General features: G+C 45.7%; 2 protein-coding genes across 2 annotated transcripts in view; both read right to left on the reverse strand.

The window, feature by feature from the left end:
- LOC141270645 (uncharacterized) overlaps positions 1-21,189 on the reverse strand; it is a 327,734-nt gene that overhangs the window by 231,257 nt on the left and 75,288 nt on the right. The window lies entirely within an intron of this gene.
- LOC141270616 (uncharacterized) overlaps positions 10,227-21,189 on the reverse strand; it is a 49,688-nt gene continuing 38,725 nt past the window's right edge. The window contains exons 10-11 of the mRNA XM_073680686.1: positions 20,970-21,060; positions 10,227-16,098 (exon numbers count right to left, since the gene is read on the reverse strand). Coding sequence (XP_073536787.1) covers positions 14,006-16,098; positions 20,970-21,060 — 2,184 coding nt within the window. The 3' untranslated portion in view covers positions 10,227-14,005. The remainder of the gene's footprint in view (positions 16,099-20,969; positions 21,061-21,189) is intronic.

Genomic DNA, 21,189 nt, shown 5'->3' on the forward strand with positions numbered 1-21,189 from the left:
CCATCTTGGTAATGATAAATCATATCCAGGGATGGCCACACTTCAGCAGCCCCCACCCTTGGGACCTTCTGTTAAAACGTCAACTAGATAGTTTCCCCCCATCCAGGCTCCTGTAAGATAAGAAGCCCCGGGGCCTACTTAACACTTGAATGCTAGGAGCTTCAAAGACTTCGAGAGGAAACACAGCCAGCAGGGGGGGGTGCTTCGTCTATCTGTACCTGACCATTTGTCCCATAGGACTAGTTTCTTTGTCTGTCACAAGCATGGAGGCATAAGATATAGAAACATGAAAAGTACACGCATGTTGCTTGGGATGGGCCAATAAAAAAATATCACGGCGTCCCGGAGCCATTGCGCACACAAGCCTCCGCGGTAGACGTTTGTACGTGCTCTGGAAGCCAAGATATAGCGCGGAGCCATTCCTGAGGACCGTATGGTATCATAATTGATATCAAAAGGTCGGTTACGGCGGCCCGAATCCATGGGAACCCCTGGGGGTATCATGAGACCATCCCAGAAGAAGTTATTGGGTTCCATAGAATTTGGGCTTCTGATCGAAGTTAGACCTGAGGGTGGAGACTGAGTCAGCTGACCTCACCAGCAGTGGGCGGGACAGGGCAGGTAAGATAGCAGGACAGACAAGAGATAAGTCAGTCTTGACCCAAGAGTGGTGTGCTGAACATCTGAGCACCAGCTGAGGCCACCAAGGGGAGGAGCAGTTTGACCATGCGGTGGTAGGCCTCAGCCTGTAACAAAGAACCGTGCCTGCGATCGCAGAATCCTCTCCCTGCGTCACAAGAAAATCAAGAAACCGGTAACTGATATGCTGTGGTGATTCTGTGTGTTGTATTCCATTGTTGTATAGTTTAGCCTGACCTTATACCTGTGTATATTTAGTTGTATATCGTGTATCTAGTGTATTATTATAATCAATTACCTCAAGTAATTGTGGGCCTGCCTTTTATTCTGCATAACGAACGCACGTCCGTGTGAGCTCGGCTCAAGCCAAAAACGCTACCCAGGGTTGGTTCCTGACCCGATATAGGCCCATTCACGGACTGGGCGTATATCTAAAATAGGGACTGGTGGCAGCATACCAACTGGGGATTGGGGAAGGCTGGTAGTGACGGTCGGAGGTTCAGATATATATATATTCCTGGCGCGGCCAAGGAAGATATATATACCGCCCTCACTACAGAGGGCCCCGATACCCAGTAGGTTACAGGACAGTCTCCCTGGCGACCGCTTATCCTAGGTGCAGTTCCTTGACTGACCTGAGGCTAAGAGGGCGCTAGCGAGTTGTGCTGTGTAGTGACGTTACGGTTTAGTGACGTTGAAGGGATAACACACTACCGTGTTCCCTGCGCTGGTTGCAGCTACCTGGCACTACTTTCTCTAGGTGCAGTACCTTGACTGACCTGAGAGGTAAGGGGGCGCCAGAGAGCTGCACCCACCGGCCGGCTTTCATCACATTGGTGGCAGCGGTGGGATTGCAGAATAATAGTGTTGTGGGACCCCTACTCCCAGGCACTAAAGACTGCCAGTGGTAACTTCCACTGCTGGAGTCTTAAGGTCAGCCCAACGTTAGACGGTCAGGCTAAAAGTATAACAAGGTGTGTGCAAACTCAGGGTTGCAGCGGTGTCGGTTACCAAGATGGCAGACGGCACCAGGAGCAAGACCCTGCAAGAGGCTAATGCTACGGTCCGTGTGGCAGGAGGGGAGGACATTGTTACTCATGGCGAGGAGGAGTCCAGCCCGGGCACCTCAGGGAGCCAGTCCCCAGTATACGGTCCCGCAGTGGGCTGCCCACCACCTACCCAGCCCAGCCTGTCCAGATCACAAGCCCTTTTACAAGCGGCTATGGCAAGTCTCCAGTCTCATGGCGATGCCGTCTACAAAACCCTCCTGGCAGCATCAGAGAAGGCAGCGGAGGAGGAGCGTGCAGAGCGGGCTGCGGAGCGGGCTGCGGAGCGGGCTGCGGAGCGTGAAGCTGCAGAGCGCCGGGAGGCTGCGGAGCGTGAAGCTGCAGAGCGCCGGGAGGTTGCGGAGCGTGCAGAGCGAGCTGCGGAGCGCCAGCACCAACTGGACCTGGCCCAGCGGGGGCTTCCGCTAGAGCAACCAACCCATCAGGAGACCAAGTCGTCCAAAGTCCGAGCTGAGGACTTCCCTCTACTGGAGAAGGATGGGGACCTGGACTCCTTTCTGGTGGCATTTGAACGGACCTGTCTTCAGCACCATCTGGCCCGGGATCAGTGGGCCAGATACCTGACCCCCCGTTTGAGGGGTAAGTCCCTGGATGCCTTGGGGGACTTACCTGCCGGGGAGGTACAGAACTACGACTGCATCAAGCGGGCCCTGATCCGGCAGTACAACCTCACTCCCGAGTCGTACCGCCAGAAGTTCCGGAGCCTGCTGCGTGGCCCCAAGGACACCTGGACCGATCATATGCGGGCGCTGTTGAGAGCCGCAGAGCACTGGACCTCGGGTCTAGCGCTTACTACCCGCCAGGAGGTCCAGGAACTGTTCGTCACGGAGCAGTTCTTGTGGAACTGCCCAGAGGACCTCCGACAGTTCCTCCGTGACCGAAAACCAACAGGGGCTTCTGCTACAGCCGCCCTGGCAGACGAGTATGCCAATAACAGGGCGCCTGAGCTGAAGAAGTCTGCCAGCAGCACCTGGAGAGGGGGTAAGCCCAGTCATGCCCCTGTTTCCCCGGCCCCTAGAACACAAGGGGTGTATCCCCCTGTTGCCCTCTCCAGGCAAGGACCAGACGTAAGACGTTGTCATCTATGCAACAAACCAGGACACTTTAGGGCTGAGTGTCCCCAGCGCCAAAAGACCCCATCCCAGTCCCAGAGAGCGCCCAATGTTTTGTGTGTGGGAGGGGGTGGTGGTAGGTCCCTGGACAACATCCAACCCGTCACCATAGGCCGTTCTGCGGTCATGGGACTGCGGGACACGGGCGCTGAACGAACACTGGTACGGCCTGAGGTGGTGTCCCCCCAGGACTTGGTACCAGGAAAGACTCTTTCCGTCTCCGGGGTTGGAGGCGTGGAGCCGGCACTTCCCGTTGCCATGGTGTATTTGGACTGGGGTGCCGGAAGGGGGATGCGGGAGGTGGGAGTAACGCCAAATATTCCCGCAAATGTTTTATTAGGGACCGACTTGGGGCGTCTAGTATCGCAGTATGTACCCTCTGAACCCCCAAGTTCGGCCCCCCAAGAGTGTATTGATTTGTCTGCTGCTAATGCCAACCATGTTGTATGTAGTGTGTGTCCTGCTGAGGAGGAGGGAGTGAAACCTGAGGGTAACACCTGCACAGACACAACACAAACAGGGTTAGTGAAAGCAGGTGGGGAGTGTGGGGATGCCCGCAGAGGTGCTCAGCCGGCGTGCCGTGACCTCTTGTCCTCCGGTGAGGGAGGGGGCGGGCAGGATTCTGTAGAGGGAAGCTCAGGGATGGAGAGGGGGGCAGCTACCGGCAGTGTAGGGCTCCCAGGGGTATCCAGGCTGCTGAGTATAGGCCCACTGCAGGGGGAGGAACAGGCCATGGGAGGTGGGGGTGTCCCAAGAGAGGAGCCGCCAGGTAAGACCCCAGGGCAGGAGTTCCCCACATCCGAGATGTCCAAAGGCCTAGGAAGCCTGCCTGATCGGGCGGCTTGGTCAGAAACAGAGGGGAAGCAGGCACTACCCACGGTCACAGCGGTCATAGCCGCTGTCACCAGGAGTGGGAGCGTCGGAGCCCAAGGAGCCTTGCAGAGGTCCGACGGCTTCCCCACTTCTGACCAAGTGTCTGCCGGGTCAGACAGCGGCCAGGTGACATGCCCGGAGGGGCTGACGGAGGATGTGGCAGTTTCGTCGATTCTGGCCACATCAAGTCAGGAATTTCAGGCTGCGTTGGAAGCAGACGACAGCCTGAAAGCTCTCAAGGAACAGGCGGCACAGCCTCCCATGGAGTCAGACTGCGAGCGTGTGGTCTGGGACCAGGGACGGCTGTACCGGGTAACGGTCCAGCAGGGTTCACCGGAGGCGTGGCCCAGGGACCGACAGTTAGTGGTACCCTATCCGTTCAGGGCGGAATTGTTGCGGATCGCACACGAGATTCCGATGGCCGGACACCTAGGGATCGCTAAAACCAAGGCCAGGATAGCTCAGCATTTCTACTGGCCTGGGATGGGAGCCGCGGTGGGTGCCTACTGCCGTTCGTGTGACACCTGTCAGAGGGTGGGGAAGGCGGGGCCGCGCCCCAAAGCCCCACTGGTAACTCTGCCAATCATCGAAGAGCCTTTCTCGAGGGTCGCTGTGGATCTTATTGGACCTCTGTCCACTCCCAGCCACTCCGGGAAATGCTTCATACTCACGGTAGTGGACTATGCCACCCGGTACCCGGAAGCGGTAGCTTTGTCGTCCATTCGGGCCGACAAGGTGGCTACCGCCTTACTGGAGATCTTCTCCAGAGTGGGTTTCCCCCAAGAAATGCTCACCGACCGAGGGACCCAGTTCATGTCGCGGCTGATGGAGTCCCTCTGTAAGCAAATGCAGGTGCAACATCTGGTGGCCAGCCCGTATCACCCACAGACTAATGGCCTGTGTGAGCGGTTCAATGGCACCTTAAAGCAGATGCTTAAGATGTTGGTCGACTCCCACGGGAGAGACTGGGAGCGTTACCTCCCACACCTCCTATTTGCTTACCGGGAGGTTCCGCAGGCCTCAACGGGGTTCTCCCCCTTTGAGCTCCTGTACGGGCGACGGGTACGGGGCCCCCTGGCTCTGGTGAAGGAAGCATGGGAAGGGGATTTGGCCACCCCCGAGGTGTCGGTCATCGAGTATGTCGTGCGCCACCGGGACAGGATGATGGCCTTGGCAAAGCTGGTGCAGGACAATATGGCCCAGGCCCAGGCCGACCAGAAGCGGTGGTACGACCAGAATGCTTGTGAGAGGACCTACCAGGTGGGTCAAAAGGTGTGGGTACTGGTCCCCGTACCACAGAACAAGCTTCAGGCAGCCTGGGAAGGTCCCTACTTCGTGCACCAGAAACTCAATGCCGTCACCTATCTGGTCACCCTGGATCACGCCCGTGGAAGGAGGAAGGCCTTCCACGTGAACATGATGAAGGCTCATCATGAGCGGGAAGCGACTGCCCACCCAGTGTGCAACCTTCCCGAGGAAGGAGAGGTAGAAACCCTCCTGGATCTGCTCACCCAAGCCAAGGCGGGTGGGTCCATCGAGGATGTGGGGGTTGGCCACCAGCTCACGGAGGACCAACGGTCCCAGCTGGGGACCACCCTGCACCCCTTCCGGGGGCTGTTCAGCAGCCTGCCCGGAAGGACTGAGATGGCTGTCCACGACGTGGACACTGGCGATCACCCGCCGATCCGGCGTTCAGCATATCGGGTCTCTTTCGAGGTGCAGGGAAACATGCGCCAAGAGATAGACGAGATGCTGAAGCTGGGGGTGATCCAGGCATCCAGCAGCGCGTGGGCCTCGCCTGTAGTCCTCGTACCAAAGAAGGACCGAACTACACGGTTCTGCGTGGACTACCGGGGGCTCAACGCTGTAACGGCCACCGATGCGTTCCCCATACCACGCATCGATGACCTGCTCGATCGGATGGCCGGGGCTAAGTACCTGACCATCATGGATCTGAGCCGGGGGTACTGGCAGATTCCTCTGACCCCCGCGGCAAGGGAACGCTCTGCCTTTATCACCCCTTTTGGACTGTACGAGTCCACAGTGATGCCATTCGGCATGAAGAATGCCCCTGCCACTTTTCAGCGGATGGTCAATACGCTGCTTGAGGGACTTGAAGGGTACGCGGCTGCGTACTTGGACGATATTGCAGTCTTCAGTCCCACTTGGGAGGATCACCTAGAGCACCTGCGGCAGGTGCTCGGTCGGATCCACCGGGCAGGCTTGACCATCAAGCCGGAAAAGTGCCAGCTGGGCATGAGTGAGGTCCTCTACCTGGGTCACCGGGTAGGCGGGGGGGTTCTGAAGCCAGAACCTGGGAAAGTGGATGCCATCGCATCCTGGCCCACTCCTAGGACCAAACAGCAGGTGATGTCCTTCTTGGGGACCGCCGGGTACTATAGGAGGTTCGTCCCACACTATAGCACCCTGGCCAAGCCCCTGACGGACCTCACCAAGAAGAAGCTGCCCGTCGCAGTCGACTGGACAGTCGCCTGCGAGACAGCTTTCGGGGCACTCAAAGCCGCCCTAAGTAGCTCCCCTGTACTGCAAGCTGCCGACTTCGACCGGCCGTTTGTGGTACAGACCGACGCCAGTGACTTTGGCCTCGGTGCTGTGCTAAGTCAGGTCAACACGACAGGCCAGGAACATCCTGTCTTGTACCTGAGCAGGAAGCTACTGCCCCGGGAGGTGGCTTACTCCACGGTGGAAAAAGAATGCCTGGCAATTGTATGGGCCCTGCAGCGTCTGCAGCCCTACTTGTACGGGAGCCATTTCACCGTGGAGACGGACCACAACCCCCTCAGCTGGTTACACACGGTCTCTGGGTCGAATGGCAGGTTGCTACGCTGGAGCCTCGCTCTCCAGCAGTACCACTTCTCCATTCGCCACAGAAGAGGCCGTGACCACGGTAACGCTGACGGGTTATCCCGGCAAGGGGAGGGTGCAGAAGGACGCACGGGGGAACACAGGAATGTGCTACCCCCTCGCGCCCTCGTATAGGGGGAGGTGTGATGAACCTGTAGCCGCCATCTTGGTAATGATAAATCATATCCAGGGATGGCCACACTTCAGCAGCCCCCACCCTTGGGACCTTCTGTTAAAACGTCAACTAGATAGTTTCCCCCCATCCAGGCTCCTGTAAGATAAGAAGCCCCGGGGCCTACTTAACACTTGAATGCTAGGAGCTTCAAAGACTTCGAGAGGAAACACAGCCAGCAGGGGGGGGTGCTTCGTCTATCTGTACCTGACCATTTGTCCCATAGGACTAGTTTCTTTGTCTGTCACAAGCATGGAGGCATAAGATATAGAAACATGAAAAGTACACGCATGTTGCTTGGGATGGGCCAATAAAAAAATATCACGGCGTCCCGGAGCCATTGCGCACACAAGCCTCCGCGGTAGACGTTTGTACGTGCTCTGGAAGCCAAGATATAGCGCGGAGCCATTCCTGAGGACCGTATGGTATCATAATTGATATCAAAAGGTCGGTTACGGCGGCCCGAATCCATGGGAACCCCTGGGGGTATCATGAGACCATCCCAGAAGAAGTTATTGGGTTCCATAGAATTTGGGCTTCTGATCGAAGTTAGACCTGAGGGTGGAGACTGAGTCAGCTGACCTCACCAGCAGTGGGCGGGACAGGGCAGGTAAGATAGCAGGACAGACAAGAGATAAGTCAGTCTTGACCCAAGAGTGGTGTGCTGAACATCTGAGCACCAGCTGAGGCCACCAAGGGGAGGAGCAGTTTGACCATGCGGTGGTAGGCCTCAGCCTGTAACAAAGAACCGTGCCTGCGATCGCAGAATCCTCTCCCTGCGTCACAAGAAAATCAAGAAACCGGTAACTGATATGCTGTGGTGATTCTGTGTGTTGTATTCCATTGTTGTATAGTTTAGCCTGACCTTATACCTGTGTATATTTAGTTGTATATCGTGTATCTAGTGTATTATTATAATCAATTACCTCAAGTAATTGTGGGCCTGCCTTTTATTCTGCATAACGAACGCACGTCCGTGTGAGCTCGGCTCAAGCCAAAAACGCTACCCAGGGTTGGTTCCTGACCCGATATAGGCCCATTCACGGACTGGGCGTATATCTAAAATAGGGACTGGTGGCAGCATACCAACTGGGGATTGGGGAAGGCTGGTAGTGACGGTCGGAGGTTCAGATATATATATATTCCTGGCGCGGCCAAGGAAGATATATATACCGCCCTCACTACAGAGGGCCCCGATACCCAGTAGGTTACAGGACAGTCTCCCTGGCGACCGCTTATCCTAGGTGCAGTTCCTTGACTGACCTGAGGCTAAGAGGGCGCTAGCGAGTTGTGCTGTGTAGTGACGTTACGGTTTAGTGACGTTGAAGGGATAACACACTACCGTGTTCCCTGCGCTGGTTGCAGCTACCTGGCACTACTTTCTCTAGGTGCAGTACCTTGACTGACCTGAGAGGTAAGGGGGCGCCAGAGAGCTGCACCCACCGGCCGGCTTTCATCACAATCCCCAACAGTGTCACCAGCAAAGCACCCCCACAGCATCAAACCTCCTCCTCCATGCTTCACGGTGGGAACCAGGCATATAGAGTCCATCCGTTCACCTTTTCTGCGTCGCACAAAGACACGGTGGTTGGAACCAAAGATCTCAAATTTGGACTCATCAGACCAAAGCATAGATTTCCACTGGTCTAATCTCCATTCCTTGTGTTCTTTAGCCCAAACAAGTCTCTTCTGCTTGTTGCCTATCCTTAGCAGTGGTTTCCTAGCAGCTATTTTACCATGAAGGACTGCTGCACAAAGTCTGGTCTTAACAGTTGTTGTAGAGATGTGTCTGCTGCTAGAACTCAGTGTGGCATTGACCTGGACTCTAATCTGAGCTGCTGTTAACCTGCGATTTCTGAGGCTGGTGACTCGGATAAACTTATCCTCAGAAACAGAGGTGACTCTTGGTCTTCCTTTCCTGGGGCGGTCCTCATGTGAGCCAGTTTCTTTGTAGCGCTTGATGTTTTTTGCAACTGCACTTGGGGACACTTTCAAAGTTTTCCCAATTTTTCGCAGTGACTGACCTTCATTTCTTAAAGTAATGATGGCCACTCGTTTTTCTTTACTTGGCTGCTTTTTTCTTGCCATAATACAAATTCTAACAGTCTATTCAGTAGGACTATCAGCTGTGTATCCACCAGACTTCTGCACAACACAACTGATGGTCCCAACCCCATTTATAAGGCAAGAAATACCACTTACTAAACCTGACAGGGCACACCTGTGAAGTGAAAACCATTTCCGATGACTACCTCTTGAAGCTCATCAAGAGAATGCCAAGAGTGTGCAAAGCAGTCATCAAAGCAAAAGGTGGCTTCTTTGAAGAACCTAGAATATAAGACATATTTTCAGTTGTTTCACACTTTTTTGTTAAGTATATAATTCCACATGTGTTAATTCATAGTTTTGATGCCTTCAGTGTGAATGTACAATTTTCATAGTCATGAAAATACAGAAAAATCTTTAAATGAGAAGGTGTGTCCAAACTTTTGGTCTGTACTGTACATATCGATGTTTCTTCCAAAACTGGTCTTTTTCAAGATTATCTGTAAATGAAAGAGTCAAGCTTAGCCGAGGTACTCGCAGCCTAAGAGCAGTTCTGAAAACCTCCATACAGATTGGCAAACAATTCTAACACTCTGTGATACTACTTGTCAAATGAACATAAACCAAGTGAGATTGGGGTAAGGAAGCAGAAGAGTGAACCTCCAAAAATATCGCCACTGCAGAGAGTGAAATCACGGTTTACAAATTCAAACAGCGCGGCATAGCAGCATGTCTTCAACAATATCCTAGGAAAGGTTGAGGAGACTCCAGCTAAGCATCTTAACTCAGACAAGCTCCAACAAAGTGGCTTCCAGTTAGATGTAATATCGTCTGATGAAGAAACAGTAAATCCTCCTGCTCCACTTCCAGAACAAAGTAAAATGTCGGCCGTTATTAACCCTCTCAATGCTTGCAATGAACCTACACTCAAAAATGTGATGCTGGTTATTACTAAATGCTACGCTGCTCATACTACACTACCTAAGTTATTCGCATGAGAGGAGATTTAGCTATCATCAGACATGACTTGCACAGTCCAAAATGACTAAGAGATCCATGCAAAATATAATCACATTAATGTATACAACAGATGAATAGTGTGCGTAAACGGGAAAGGGGCATTGGGCTTTTACTGAAGACCAATGGACAAGCATACGTGAAGCCATCCATCTATATCCCTAGTGGAACATTGTAGACTGTCACAATTATTAATTATCCTTAGGGGATATATGACCCATCTGTTTCTCCACAAGGTCGGCATAAGGCCAAAGGTCCAAACTGCTTAGTGGAAGCTGCTGATCTTATACAAGTGCTGCGGAATTATGAATACTTTTTTGGAGTAGTTATTACAATTGTATAATCATAACCAGCAGGTTTGGTTGGAGACACCATGTTTTCTTATTAGGGTATGTAGAAGAACCGACACTGGACACATGTGGTAAAACTGCGGTAGGACGTTTATTGTTTCTTGCACATAAATTGATAACATTTAGATGGATTCAGATGAACCCTCCTACAAAACGTGATTAACAAAGTCATTACTACAGAAAGTGATTTATTCTAAAAGAAACTCTAGAGGCAAAAATTATAGAATCCAGGCCCCGTGGCTGGATACTCCGAGCCTGGCTTCCAGAGTGTTAGTACCAGACGGGGTCTTTGACCCTGGAGCTTCTCTACTCGGTATAATGAGACTCACTGATCTTGTTCATATAAAGAACGTTTGAGTAGAAAAGAAACTGCCTAAATATGAGGACCTTGTCGGATTTATATGTCATTGTACAGAAAACTATGGAGATAGCGCTATTCTTCTTTATCTGTAGCCCTAATATTTCTGTACATGAGGGCTCTATACAAATAATCTTACCACAGCACTTATGAAATCAACAAAAGGAGCAGCAAACAAAATGGGTCCAAAAATTATGCATGTGACAAAAAATAAGGTGGCTGAAAAACACACAATATACAAAAACCTACAAAGATTGTGTACAGCCAAGAAAAGGTACAAAATCAAACTATTGAGCTAAAAATAAAAACATAGAAGACAAATGTTAAAATAGGGGGAAACTAGAGGGCAAGAAACACAGCAGGAGGAGACACTAATAAATGTAGAATAATAGTGTGTGAACAACAAATGATTTACAATGGAAGAGGGATGACATTTCAACAGCAACATACTAGCCCAGGCTATGGTAATACAAAGAAAAGTAAAAACTGAAGTCAGTAAATGAGGATTACATATATGGACATTGTAATCAAAGAATCATATTCACCCATATGCGCCTCCTGCTGTAATGGCGCTAGCACCAACGCGCATTTCGGCGCTAACCTTCGTTAGGGGTGCTAGTTAGTACCAGACGGGGACTTTGTCCTTGGAGCTTCTCTACTCGGTATAATGAGACTCCCTGATCTTATTCACATAAAGAGCGTTTGAGAATAATAGAAGCTGCCTAAATATGAGGACCTTGTCTGATCTATATGTCATTGTATAAAGAACTATGGAGATAGCGCTATTCTTCTGTATAACATATGTGATGTTGCTGTAGCCCTAAAATTTCTATACATGGTTCTCTATACACATAATCTTACTACAGCATTTATGAGTGGGAGAAGAGAGGTGGGTGATGGGGGATATATTATTGTAATTTATTTTTAAAAATACATAATACAAAATCTGATTTAAAAAAAGATGACTTTTCTTCCCCCCATTTTTCTTCCCACCATTTTGTATGTGCTCTCAAATATCCTAATTACAATCTTCTAAATATAATATTTGCAATAATAGAAAATGTTCAAGGACCTCATGTGGAGGTAAAGAGCTGAGGCTGAAGATGCTTCATCTCCAAAAGTCTAGAAAACAGGGAGGATTGGAAACGGAGTATTTCCTTGGTTTGGATGAAATGGGCGACTCATCAGCTTCCATGCTTTGTCACTCATAATGTGTGTGAAATTTTGGAAGCAGAAAGACTTGGGATAAAACCCATTTCTGAAAACCCAACACAAAATGTTTAATATGATTTGATGGAATCTGGAAAAAAGGGGTGAGTATAAATAACATACATGTTACTTCAATACAAGGGAACTCGGCCTTTCGGAAAAAAATTTCTTGAGAAAATCTGGATTTTGGCACATATAAAATATGAAAGTTACTGGAAAATGGAAGAACAAGGACAATAGCATTATTATTATTGTTGTATAGAGAAGTGAAAGACTTGTTTAGACAGAGATTTCGGATTGTAATAAAACAGTAAGTCAATGGCAGAGGAGCTCTAACATTGGCAGTTAGGATAAAAAAAAAGAGGAAGATAATATTTTTTTCTGGAGTTTTAGGTTTTTTCTTGGGAGGAGGAGTAGTGGGTAGATGAGGTTGCAATACTTCTCTCCACATAATGTCCAGTGGTATGTAATAGTTTGGGCACTCTTGGTCAAAATTAATGTCATTGTGAATATTTAAGCAAGTTGAAGATGAAATAATCTCTAAAAAGCCTAAAGTTAAAGATGACACATTTCCTTGTATTTTAGGCAAAAAATATATTTTTTTTAATCTTTTACATTATAAAAATTGGAAAATGGTTGGATGCAAAAGTTTGAGCACCCTTGGAGATTTGCGTGCTCAAATAACTTTGACCAAGGTTTCAGACCTTAATTAGCCTGTTAAGGTTATGGCTTGTTCACCATCATTGTTAGGAAAGGCCAGGTGACGCAAATTTCCCAGCTTTATAAAAACCTATCCTCCTCTAAACTTGTGCCAAAAACAGCAGCCATGGGTTCTTTTAAGCAGCTGCCTAGCACTCTAAAAATGAAAATGGCGGAGGCCCACAAAGCAGGGAAGGCTATAAAAAGATAGCAAAGCAGCGTTTTCAAGTTGCCCTTTCCTCAGTTGGAAATGTAACTAAGAAATGGCAATTAACAGGAACAGTGGAGGTCAAAATAAGGTCTGGAAGACCAAGCAAAATTTCAGTGAGAGCTGCTCATAGCATTGCTAGAGAGGCAAATAAGAACCCTCGCTTGACTGCAAAAGACCTTCAGAAAAATGTAGCAGACTCTGGAGTTGTGGAACATTGTTCTACTGTTCAGAGACACCTGCACAAATATGGCCTTCATGGAAGAGTCATCAGAAGAAAACCTCTCCTGCGTCCTTGCCATAAAATTCAGCATTAGAAGTATGCAAATACTTCAAAACAACAAAAAACATCTAAAGAAGCCTGATACATTTTGGAGACAAGTCCTGTGGACCAATGGCAAAGGGAACATTTCACGGGTAGAGGGAATAATGGGTTCAATGAAATTTCAAAAAATTCTTGATGCAAACATAACACCATCTGTAAAAAAGCTGAAGTTGAAAAGAGGATGGCTGCTACAAGTGGATAATAATCCTAAACACTCATCAAAATCCACAACAGACTACCTGAAAAAGCGCAAGATGAAGATTTTACAATGGCCCTCACAGTCCCCTCATCTAAACATCATTGAAAATCTGTAGCTAGACCTCAAAATAGCAATGCATGTAAGACAACCAAGGAATCTCACAGAACTGGAAGAATTTTCCAAGGAAGAATGGATGAAAATCCCTCAAACAAGAATTGAAAGACTCTTAGCTGGCCACAAAAAGTGTATACAAGTTGTGATACTCTCAAAAGGGGGTGCCACTAGGTACTAACCATGCAGGGTGCCTAAACTTTTGCATTAGCCCCTTTTCCTTTTTTGTGATCTTTAAAATGTTAAAAATGAAATATATATATATATTTTTTGGGCTAATATAAAAAAGAAATGTGTCATCTTTAACTTTAGGCCTTTTAGAGATAATTTCATCTTCAACTTGCTTAACTGTTCACAATAACAGTAATTTTGAGCAGGGGTGCAAAAACTTTTACATGCCACTGTATATATATATATAGATATATCACAGTGTGAAACATTCACTACAAATAGGAAATTGCTTTTTATTTACCCTTTAGATGTATTATTAATTATAATGTAAGTTCTAAATTTATTTCCCTTTCTTGTTTACTTATTGGTCTTTACGTTGACTACTTTTATTTATGCGGTATTTTTGTACAATTTGTCCATAAAATATCTGTTTTTTTCCCATTGTTGTTTTTTTTGATGGTCAACAAAATATGATGCTCAAGTAAAGTATGATAATAGCTTCACCTTGTGTGAGATTTTTGATGTTGAAGAAGATGCCATTTGTAGGTAATACATTTCCCACATTTTTAACATGAAAAAGACTTCTACCCTGTGTGAGTTCTCTGGTGTTTAACAAGATTTTGTTTTGAAGTAAGACATTTCCCACACTCTGAACATGTAAAAGGCTTCTCGCCTGAGTGATTTCTCTGATGTTTAACAAGTTTTGATTTCTGACAAAAACATTTCCCACATTCTAAACATGAAAATGGCTTTTCACTTGTGTGAGTTCTCAGGTGTCTAACAAGATGTGGTTTATCTGTAAAACATTTCCCACATTCTGAACATGCAAAAGGCTTCTCCCCCGAGTGAGTTCTCTGGTGTTTAACAAGATTTACTTTCTGTGTAAAACATTTTCCACATTCAGAACATGTAAATGGTTTGTCCCCTGTGTGAATTCTCTGGTGTTTAATAAAATTTGGTTTTGCATTAAAACATTTCCCACATTCCGAACATATAAAAGGCTTCTCCCCCGAGTGAGTTCTCTGGTGTGTATTAAGTTTTGAGTTACTTAGAAAACATTTCCCACATTCTAAACATGAAAATGGCTTCTCTCCTGTGTGAGTCCTCTGATGTGCAGAAAGATTTGATTTCTGATTAAAATGTTTCCCACATTCTGAACAAGAATACGGCTTTTCCGCTGTGTGAGTTCTCTGATGTGTAACAAGATGTGATTTAATTATAAAACATTTGGCACATTCTGAACATGAAAAAGGCTTCTCCCCTGTGTGAGTTCTCTGATGTATAACAAGACCTGATTTCAGAGTAAAACATTTCCCGCATTCTGAACATGAAAATGGCTTCTCTCCTATGTGAGTTCTCTGATGTGCAGCAAGATTTGATTTATCTGCATAACATTTCCCACATTCCAAACATGTAAAAGGCTTCTCACCTGTGTGAGTTCTCTGGTGTATAACAAACTTTGTTTTGTTGTTAAAATATTTTCCACATTCTGAACATGTATACAGCTTCTCCTCTGTGTGAGTTCTCTGGTGTATAAAAAGCTGTGACTTATGTACAAAACATTTCTCACATTCTGAACATGAAAATGGTTTCTCACCTGTGTGAGTTCTCTGATGTGAAACAAAATTTGATTTCTCTGTAAAACATTTCCCACATTCTGAACATGAATATGGCTTCTCCCCTGTGTGTTTCTTCTGATGTGTAATAAGACGTGGTTTCTCTGCAAAACTTTTCCCACATTCTGAACATGAAAAAGGCTTTTCCCCTGTGTGAATCTTCTGGTGTTTAACAAGATTTGATCTAATTGCAAAATGTTTCCCACATTCTGAACATGAATATGGCTTCTCCCCTGTGTGAATTTTTTGGTGTCTAACCAGATTTGATTTATCTACAAAACACTTCTCACATTTGGAACATGAAAATGGCTTCTCCCCTGTGTGAGTTCTCTGATGTTTAACCAAACTTGATTTCTCAGAAAAACATTTCCCACATTCTGAACATGAATATGGCTTCACCCCTGTGTGAATTTTCTGATGTCTAACAAGATGTGCTTGATCTGCAAAACATTTCCCACATTCTGAACATGAGGCTGGTTTGTTCCCTGTGTGAGTTTGTTGATGTTTAACCATAACTGATTTTTGTGAAAAACATTTCCCACATTCTGAACATGAATATGGCTTCTCTCCTGTGTGAGTTTTCTGGTGTCTAACTAAAGTTGATTTATCTACAAAACATTTTTTACATTTTGAACATGGGTATGGCTTCTCCGCTGTGTGAATTTTCTCATGTCTAGCAAGCTCTGATTTCTGGCTTAAACATTTCCCACACTCTGAACAAGAAAATTTTTTCTCCTCTGCGTGATTTTTTTGATTTGTAGTAGAGGAAGTTTTTAAGGAAATTTTAGGTCCATATTCTGAGCATGAAAATGGATTCTTTGCTGAAAGATCATTTAGATTTTTTTGGGCCCTTTTCGGACTTTTCTTTTTCTTAATCTTCTGTGATGATTCAGAAGATAGGACATGTTTCAAAGGATCCGATGATAAATCTTTTATGTGGAAGGATGATGGTATATCAGAAATGATGGCATTCACTTTGATTGTATCTTGAGTGATATCAAGGTCATCTGATTTAAAAATTGAAGATGTCAGTTGTCCCTCTAATCTCTTGGTACTCTCACCTGTCAAGAATAAAGACAAACATTTCTACATAAAATGACTATATAAATTGCAAGTTACTTTGCAAAATTTAATAATCTGCGCCACCATTACCTTTGACTAAAACAAAAACAGTTTACAATTTTAACAGTAGACCTCATAGAATGATCCAGTAGAGCATGATTTTCAACTCTTTTAGTTCATTCTGCCTCCCAAATATTGTAGTAGAAAACCACCAAATAATGTTATGTAGCTCAAAATAATACCAATAAAATGTTCTACTCATTCCACAAAAACACGCTTCCACTCATTTCAACCATTGTGTGTCATATTGAAATTTACATTCCACCAAAATGGCCGTGGCGGCCAGCGCATGCACAGTAGCATCTCTCCTTTGCCGAATAGGAATACATGAATACATAATGAGAGCACCAGAGCACATGCATATCATTATGTCAGAAATGAAAATAAAGATTATAAAAAACCACTAGACGGATTTAATCAACAATTTTACTAAGCACAATCCTGTTGACAGGTGCACTTTAAGAGTATGGGGCTTGGTAGCACTTAGCAATCTAAACTATGTTAGGGGCCAATATTTTCTGTCAGATGAGTTTCTTGGTATACAAAAAACATTTTGACACAGTCCAGAGCTAAGGTGTCTTAAATTTAAGTTTCTAACATTCCGTATAGGCAATGAAAGCCTTTTTTGAAAGATCAGCAGGGAATTGTGTACCACATTCAAACAGATCATACAGTGGGGAAAATAAGTATTTGATACATTGCCAATTTTGCAAGTTTTCCCACCTACAAAGAATGGAGAGATCTGTAATTTTTATTGTGGGTACACTTCAACTGTGAGAGACAGAATCTTAAAAAAAAATCCAGAAAATCACATTGTATGATTTTTACATAATTAATTTGCATTTTATTTCATGAAATAAGTATTTGATCACCTACCAACCAGCAAGAATTCTGGCTCTCACAGACCTGTTAGTTTTTCTTTAAGAAGTGCTCCTACTCTGCACTCATTAGCTGTATTAATTGCACCTGTTTGAACCCGTTACCAGTATAAAAGACTCCTGTCCACACACTCAATCAATGACACTCCAACCTCTCCACGATGGCCAAGACCAAAGAGCTGTCTAAGGACACCAAGGGCAAAATTGTAGACCTGCACAAGGCTGGGATGAGCTACAGGACAATAGGCAAGCAGCTTGGTGAGAAGGCAACAACTGTTGGCACAATTATTAGAAAATGGAAGAAACACAAGATGACTGTCAATCTTCCTCAGTGTGGAGCTCCATGCAAGTACTCGCCTCGTGGGGTAAGGATGATTCTGAGAAAGATCAGGAATCAGCCTAGATCTAAACGGGAGGACCTGGTCAATGACCTGAAGAGAGCTGAGACCGCAGTCTGAAACATTACCGTTAGTAACACACTATACCATCATGGATTAAAATCCTGCAGGACACGCAAGGTCCCACTGCTCACGGCAGAAAAATGTCCAGGCCTGTTTGAAGTTCAACAATGACCATCTGGATGATCCAGAGGAGGCATGGGAGAAGGTCATGTGGTCAGATGAGACTAAATAGAGCTTTTTAGTATCAACTCCACTTGCTGTGTTTAGAGGAAGAAGAATGAGTTCAACCCCAAGAACACCATCCCAAATGTGAAGCATGGTGGGTGAAACATCATGCTTTGAGGGTGCTTTTCTGCAAAGGGGAGAGGACGACTGCACGATATTGAAGGGAGGATGGATGCGGTCATCTATCGCGAGATTTAGGCCAACAACTTCCTTCCCTCAGAAAGAGCATTCAAGATGGGTCATGGCTGGGTCTTCCAGCATGACAATGACGCAAAACACACAGCCAGGGCAATTAAGAAGTTGCTCCGTAAGAAGAATTTCAAGGTCCTGCAGTGGCCTAACCAGTCTCCAGACCTGAACCCAATAGAAAATCTTTAGAGGGAGCTGAAACTCAATGTTGCCCAGTGACAGCCCAAAACCTGAAAGATCTAGAGAACATCTGTATGGAGGAGTGGGGCAAAATCCATGCTGCAGTGTGTGCAAACTTGGTCAATAACTACAGGAAACGTCTGACCTCTGTAATTGCAAACAAAGACCTCTGTACCAAATATTAAGTTCTGTTTTTCTATTGTATCAAGCACTTATTTCATGCAATAAAATGTAAATTATGTAAAAATCATACAAGGTGATTTTCTGGATTTTTTTTATTCTGTCTCTCACAGGTGAAGTGTACCTACGATAAAAATTACAGACCTCTTCACTCTTTGTAGGTGGTAAACCTTGCAAAATCGGCAGTGTATCAAATACGTATTTTTCCCACTGTATATAGAGAACCTGTACATGTAACATGCAAATCTATAACAAGACCATATGTTCGGGGGGGAAAAGCGTTAACACTAACCCTGAGTTGTACTAACTTATGATGGACTATAAGAGCTCCTACGAGTCCTGCCTAGAAGGGTACAGAAAGTATTAGTGCTCCCCATTTCAGGAGAGATTGTGCAGTAATCCAAATTCCTTAGGATCGAAAACATAATGGTGTTTATGACATGGAGTCATTAACCATTCACAACTTAGAGAAATATCATGACATACAGTACAGACCAAAAGTTTGGACACACCTTCTCAGTTAAAGATTTTTCAGTATTTTCATGACTATGAAAATTGTACATTCACACTGAAGGCATCAAAACTATGAATTAACATATGTGGAATTATATACTTAACAAAAAAGTGTGAAACAACCGAAAATATGTCTTATATTCTAGGTTCTTCAAAGTAGCCACCTTTTGCTTGGATGACTGCTTTGCACATTCTTGGCATTCTCTTGATGAGCTTCAAGAGGTAGTCACCGGAAATGGTCTTCCAACAATCTTGAAGGAGTTCCCAGAGATGCTTAGCACTTGTTGGCCCTTTTGCCTTCACTCTGCGGTCCAGCTCACCCCAAACCATCTCGATTGGGTTCAGGTCTGGTGACTGTGGAGGCCAGGTCATCTGGCGTAGCACCCCATCACTCTCTTTCTTGGTCAAATAGACTTACACAGACTGGAGGTGTGCTTGGGGTTATTGTCATGTGGAAAAGTAAATGATGGTGCAACTAAACGCAAACTGGATGGAAGAGCATGCCGCTGCAAGATGCTGTGGTAGCCATGCTGGTTCAGTATGCCTTCAATTTTGAATAAATCCCCAACAGTGTCACCAGCAAAGCACCCCCACACCATCACACCTCCTCCATGCTTCACAGTGGGAACCAGGCATGTAGAGTCCATCCGTTCATCTTTTCTGTGTCGCACAAAGACACGGTGATTGGAACCAAAGATCTCAAATTTGGACTCATCAGACCAAAGCACAGATTTCCACTGGTCTAATGTCCATTCCTTGTGTTCTTTAGCCTAAACAAGTCTCTTCTGCTTGTTGCCTGTCCTTAGCAGTGGTTTCATAGCAGCTATTTTACCATGAAAGCCTGCTGCACAAAGTCTCCTCTTAACAGTTGTTGAAGAGATGTGTCTGCTGCTAGAACTCTGTGTGGCATTGACCTGGTCTCTAATCTGAGCTGCTGTTAACCTGCGATTTCTGAGGCTGGTGACTCGGATAAACTTATCCTCAGAAGCAGAGGTGACTCTTGGTCTTCCTTTCCTGGGGAGGTCCTCATGTGAGCCAGTTTCTTTGTAGCGCTTGATGGTTTTTGCAACTGCACTTGGGGACACTTTCAAAGTTTGCCCAATTTTTCGCACTGACTGACCTTCATTTCTTAAAGTAATGATGGCCACTCGTTTTTCTTTACTTAGAATTTGTATTATGGCAAGAAAAAAGCAGCTAACAGTCTATTCAGTAGGACTATCAGCTGTGTATCCACCAGACTTCTGCACAACACAACTGATGGTCCCAACCCCATTTATAAGGCAAGAAATCCCACTTATTAAACCTAACAGGGCACACCTGTGAAGTGAAAACCACTTCCGGTGACTACCTCTTGAAGCTCATCAAGAGAATGCCAAGAGTGTGCAAAGCAGTCATCAAAGCAAAAGGTGGCTACTTTGAAGAACCTAGAATATAAGACATATTTTCAGCTGTTTCACACTTTTTTGTTAAGTATATAATTCCACATGTGTTAATTCATAGTTTTGATGCCTTCAGTGTGAATGTACAATTTTCATAGTCATGAAAATACAGAAAAATCTTTAAATGAGAAGGTGTGTCCAAACTTTTGGTCTGTACTGTAGGTGTAATGTTTTTTTGTGTAGTTTACCATGAACCTCTTTGAAGTTAGCCCAATCTTGTTGGTTTTTTTTTTCCCAAAAACTGAAAGGTCAGGATAAAATGATACTGTGTTGATATTGTGCAGTAATTCACACTTGGCTCTCACTGAACTTGGGATGGTAACTCAGTCATAAAAGCAAAGTTTGGCCAGAAAGACTGGACTTGGTCTTGTACAGATCATATGAGCCCATTCAGCAGCACAGAAGAGAGAGAAGGTTGATTCATCCAATAAGATATTCTAGGAAGGCAACAGCATCATAACACTCTGCTTTCTCTTAGAGGCCAATCATAAGGATAATAATATTCTTTAATTTATTTTCTAAGTTGTCATCACATTCTATATGTGCTGTCATTTGGCAATGCAGGATCCAGGTCTCGGCAGCTAGTGGTCAGCATCTTAGGGGAATCCTCTGGGGCTGTAAGCTCTGTCTGAAATGGTCTCACTTCAACAGAAGGACTTCCTAATAACAGTTTTGGGTAGAGGAGCATGCAGTTGTCTGGTGGAAGAATAGTGACCACTTGATTGTGATACAGCCGGACTAAAGCAGCCACAGTCAGTGGCTGAGAAGAATTTGTGACTTCTCTTTATTTGTGGTTATTACTCACCAGGACGGTTATCTGTATGAATCTCCTCTTCACACCGCGCATCACGCTCCACATATGTCTCTGCAGTATTAATATGGGTCGGATCTTTACCCTGAAACAAATATTGTAAAAGTCACAGACAGATGGAGAAGACACATCTATGGTCAGCTCTAATCCTGACATCTTCACCGTTCTCATTACACAAGTATAAAACATATAATACTAGAGGATAAAATAAGAC

Source organism: Phyllobates terribilis, unplaced genomic scaffold (assembly GCF_046119375.1).
Source record: "Phyllobates terribilis strain yellow unplaced genomic scaffold, ASM4611937v1 Scaffold_5__5_contigs__length_657084704, whole genome shotgun sequence".
NCBI classification, from domain to species: domain Eukaryota; kingdom Metazoa; phylum Chordata; class Amphibia; order Anura; family Dendrobatidae; genus Phyllobates; species Phyllobates terribilis.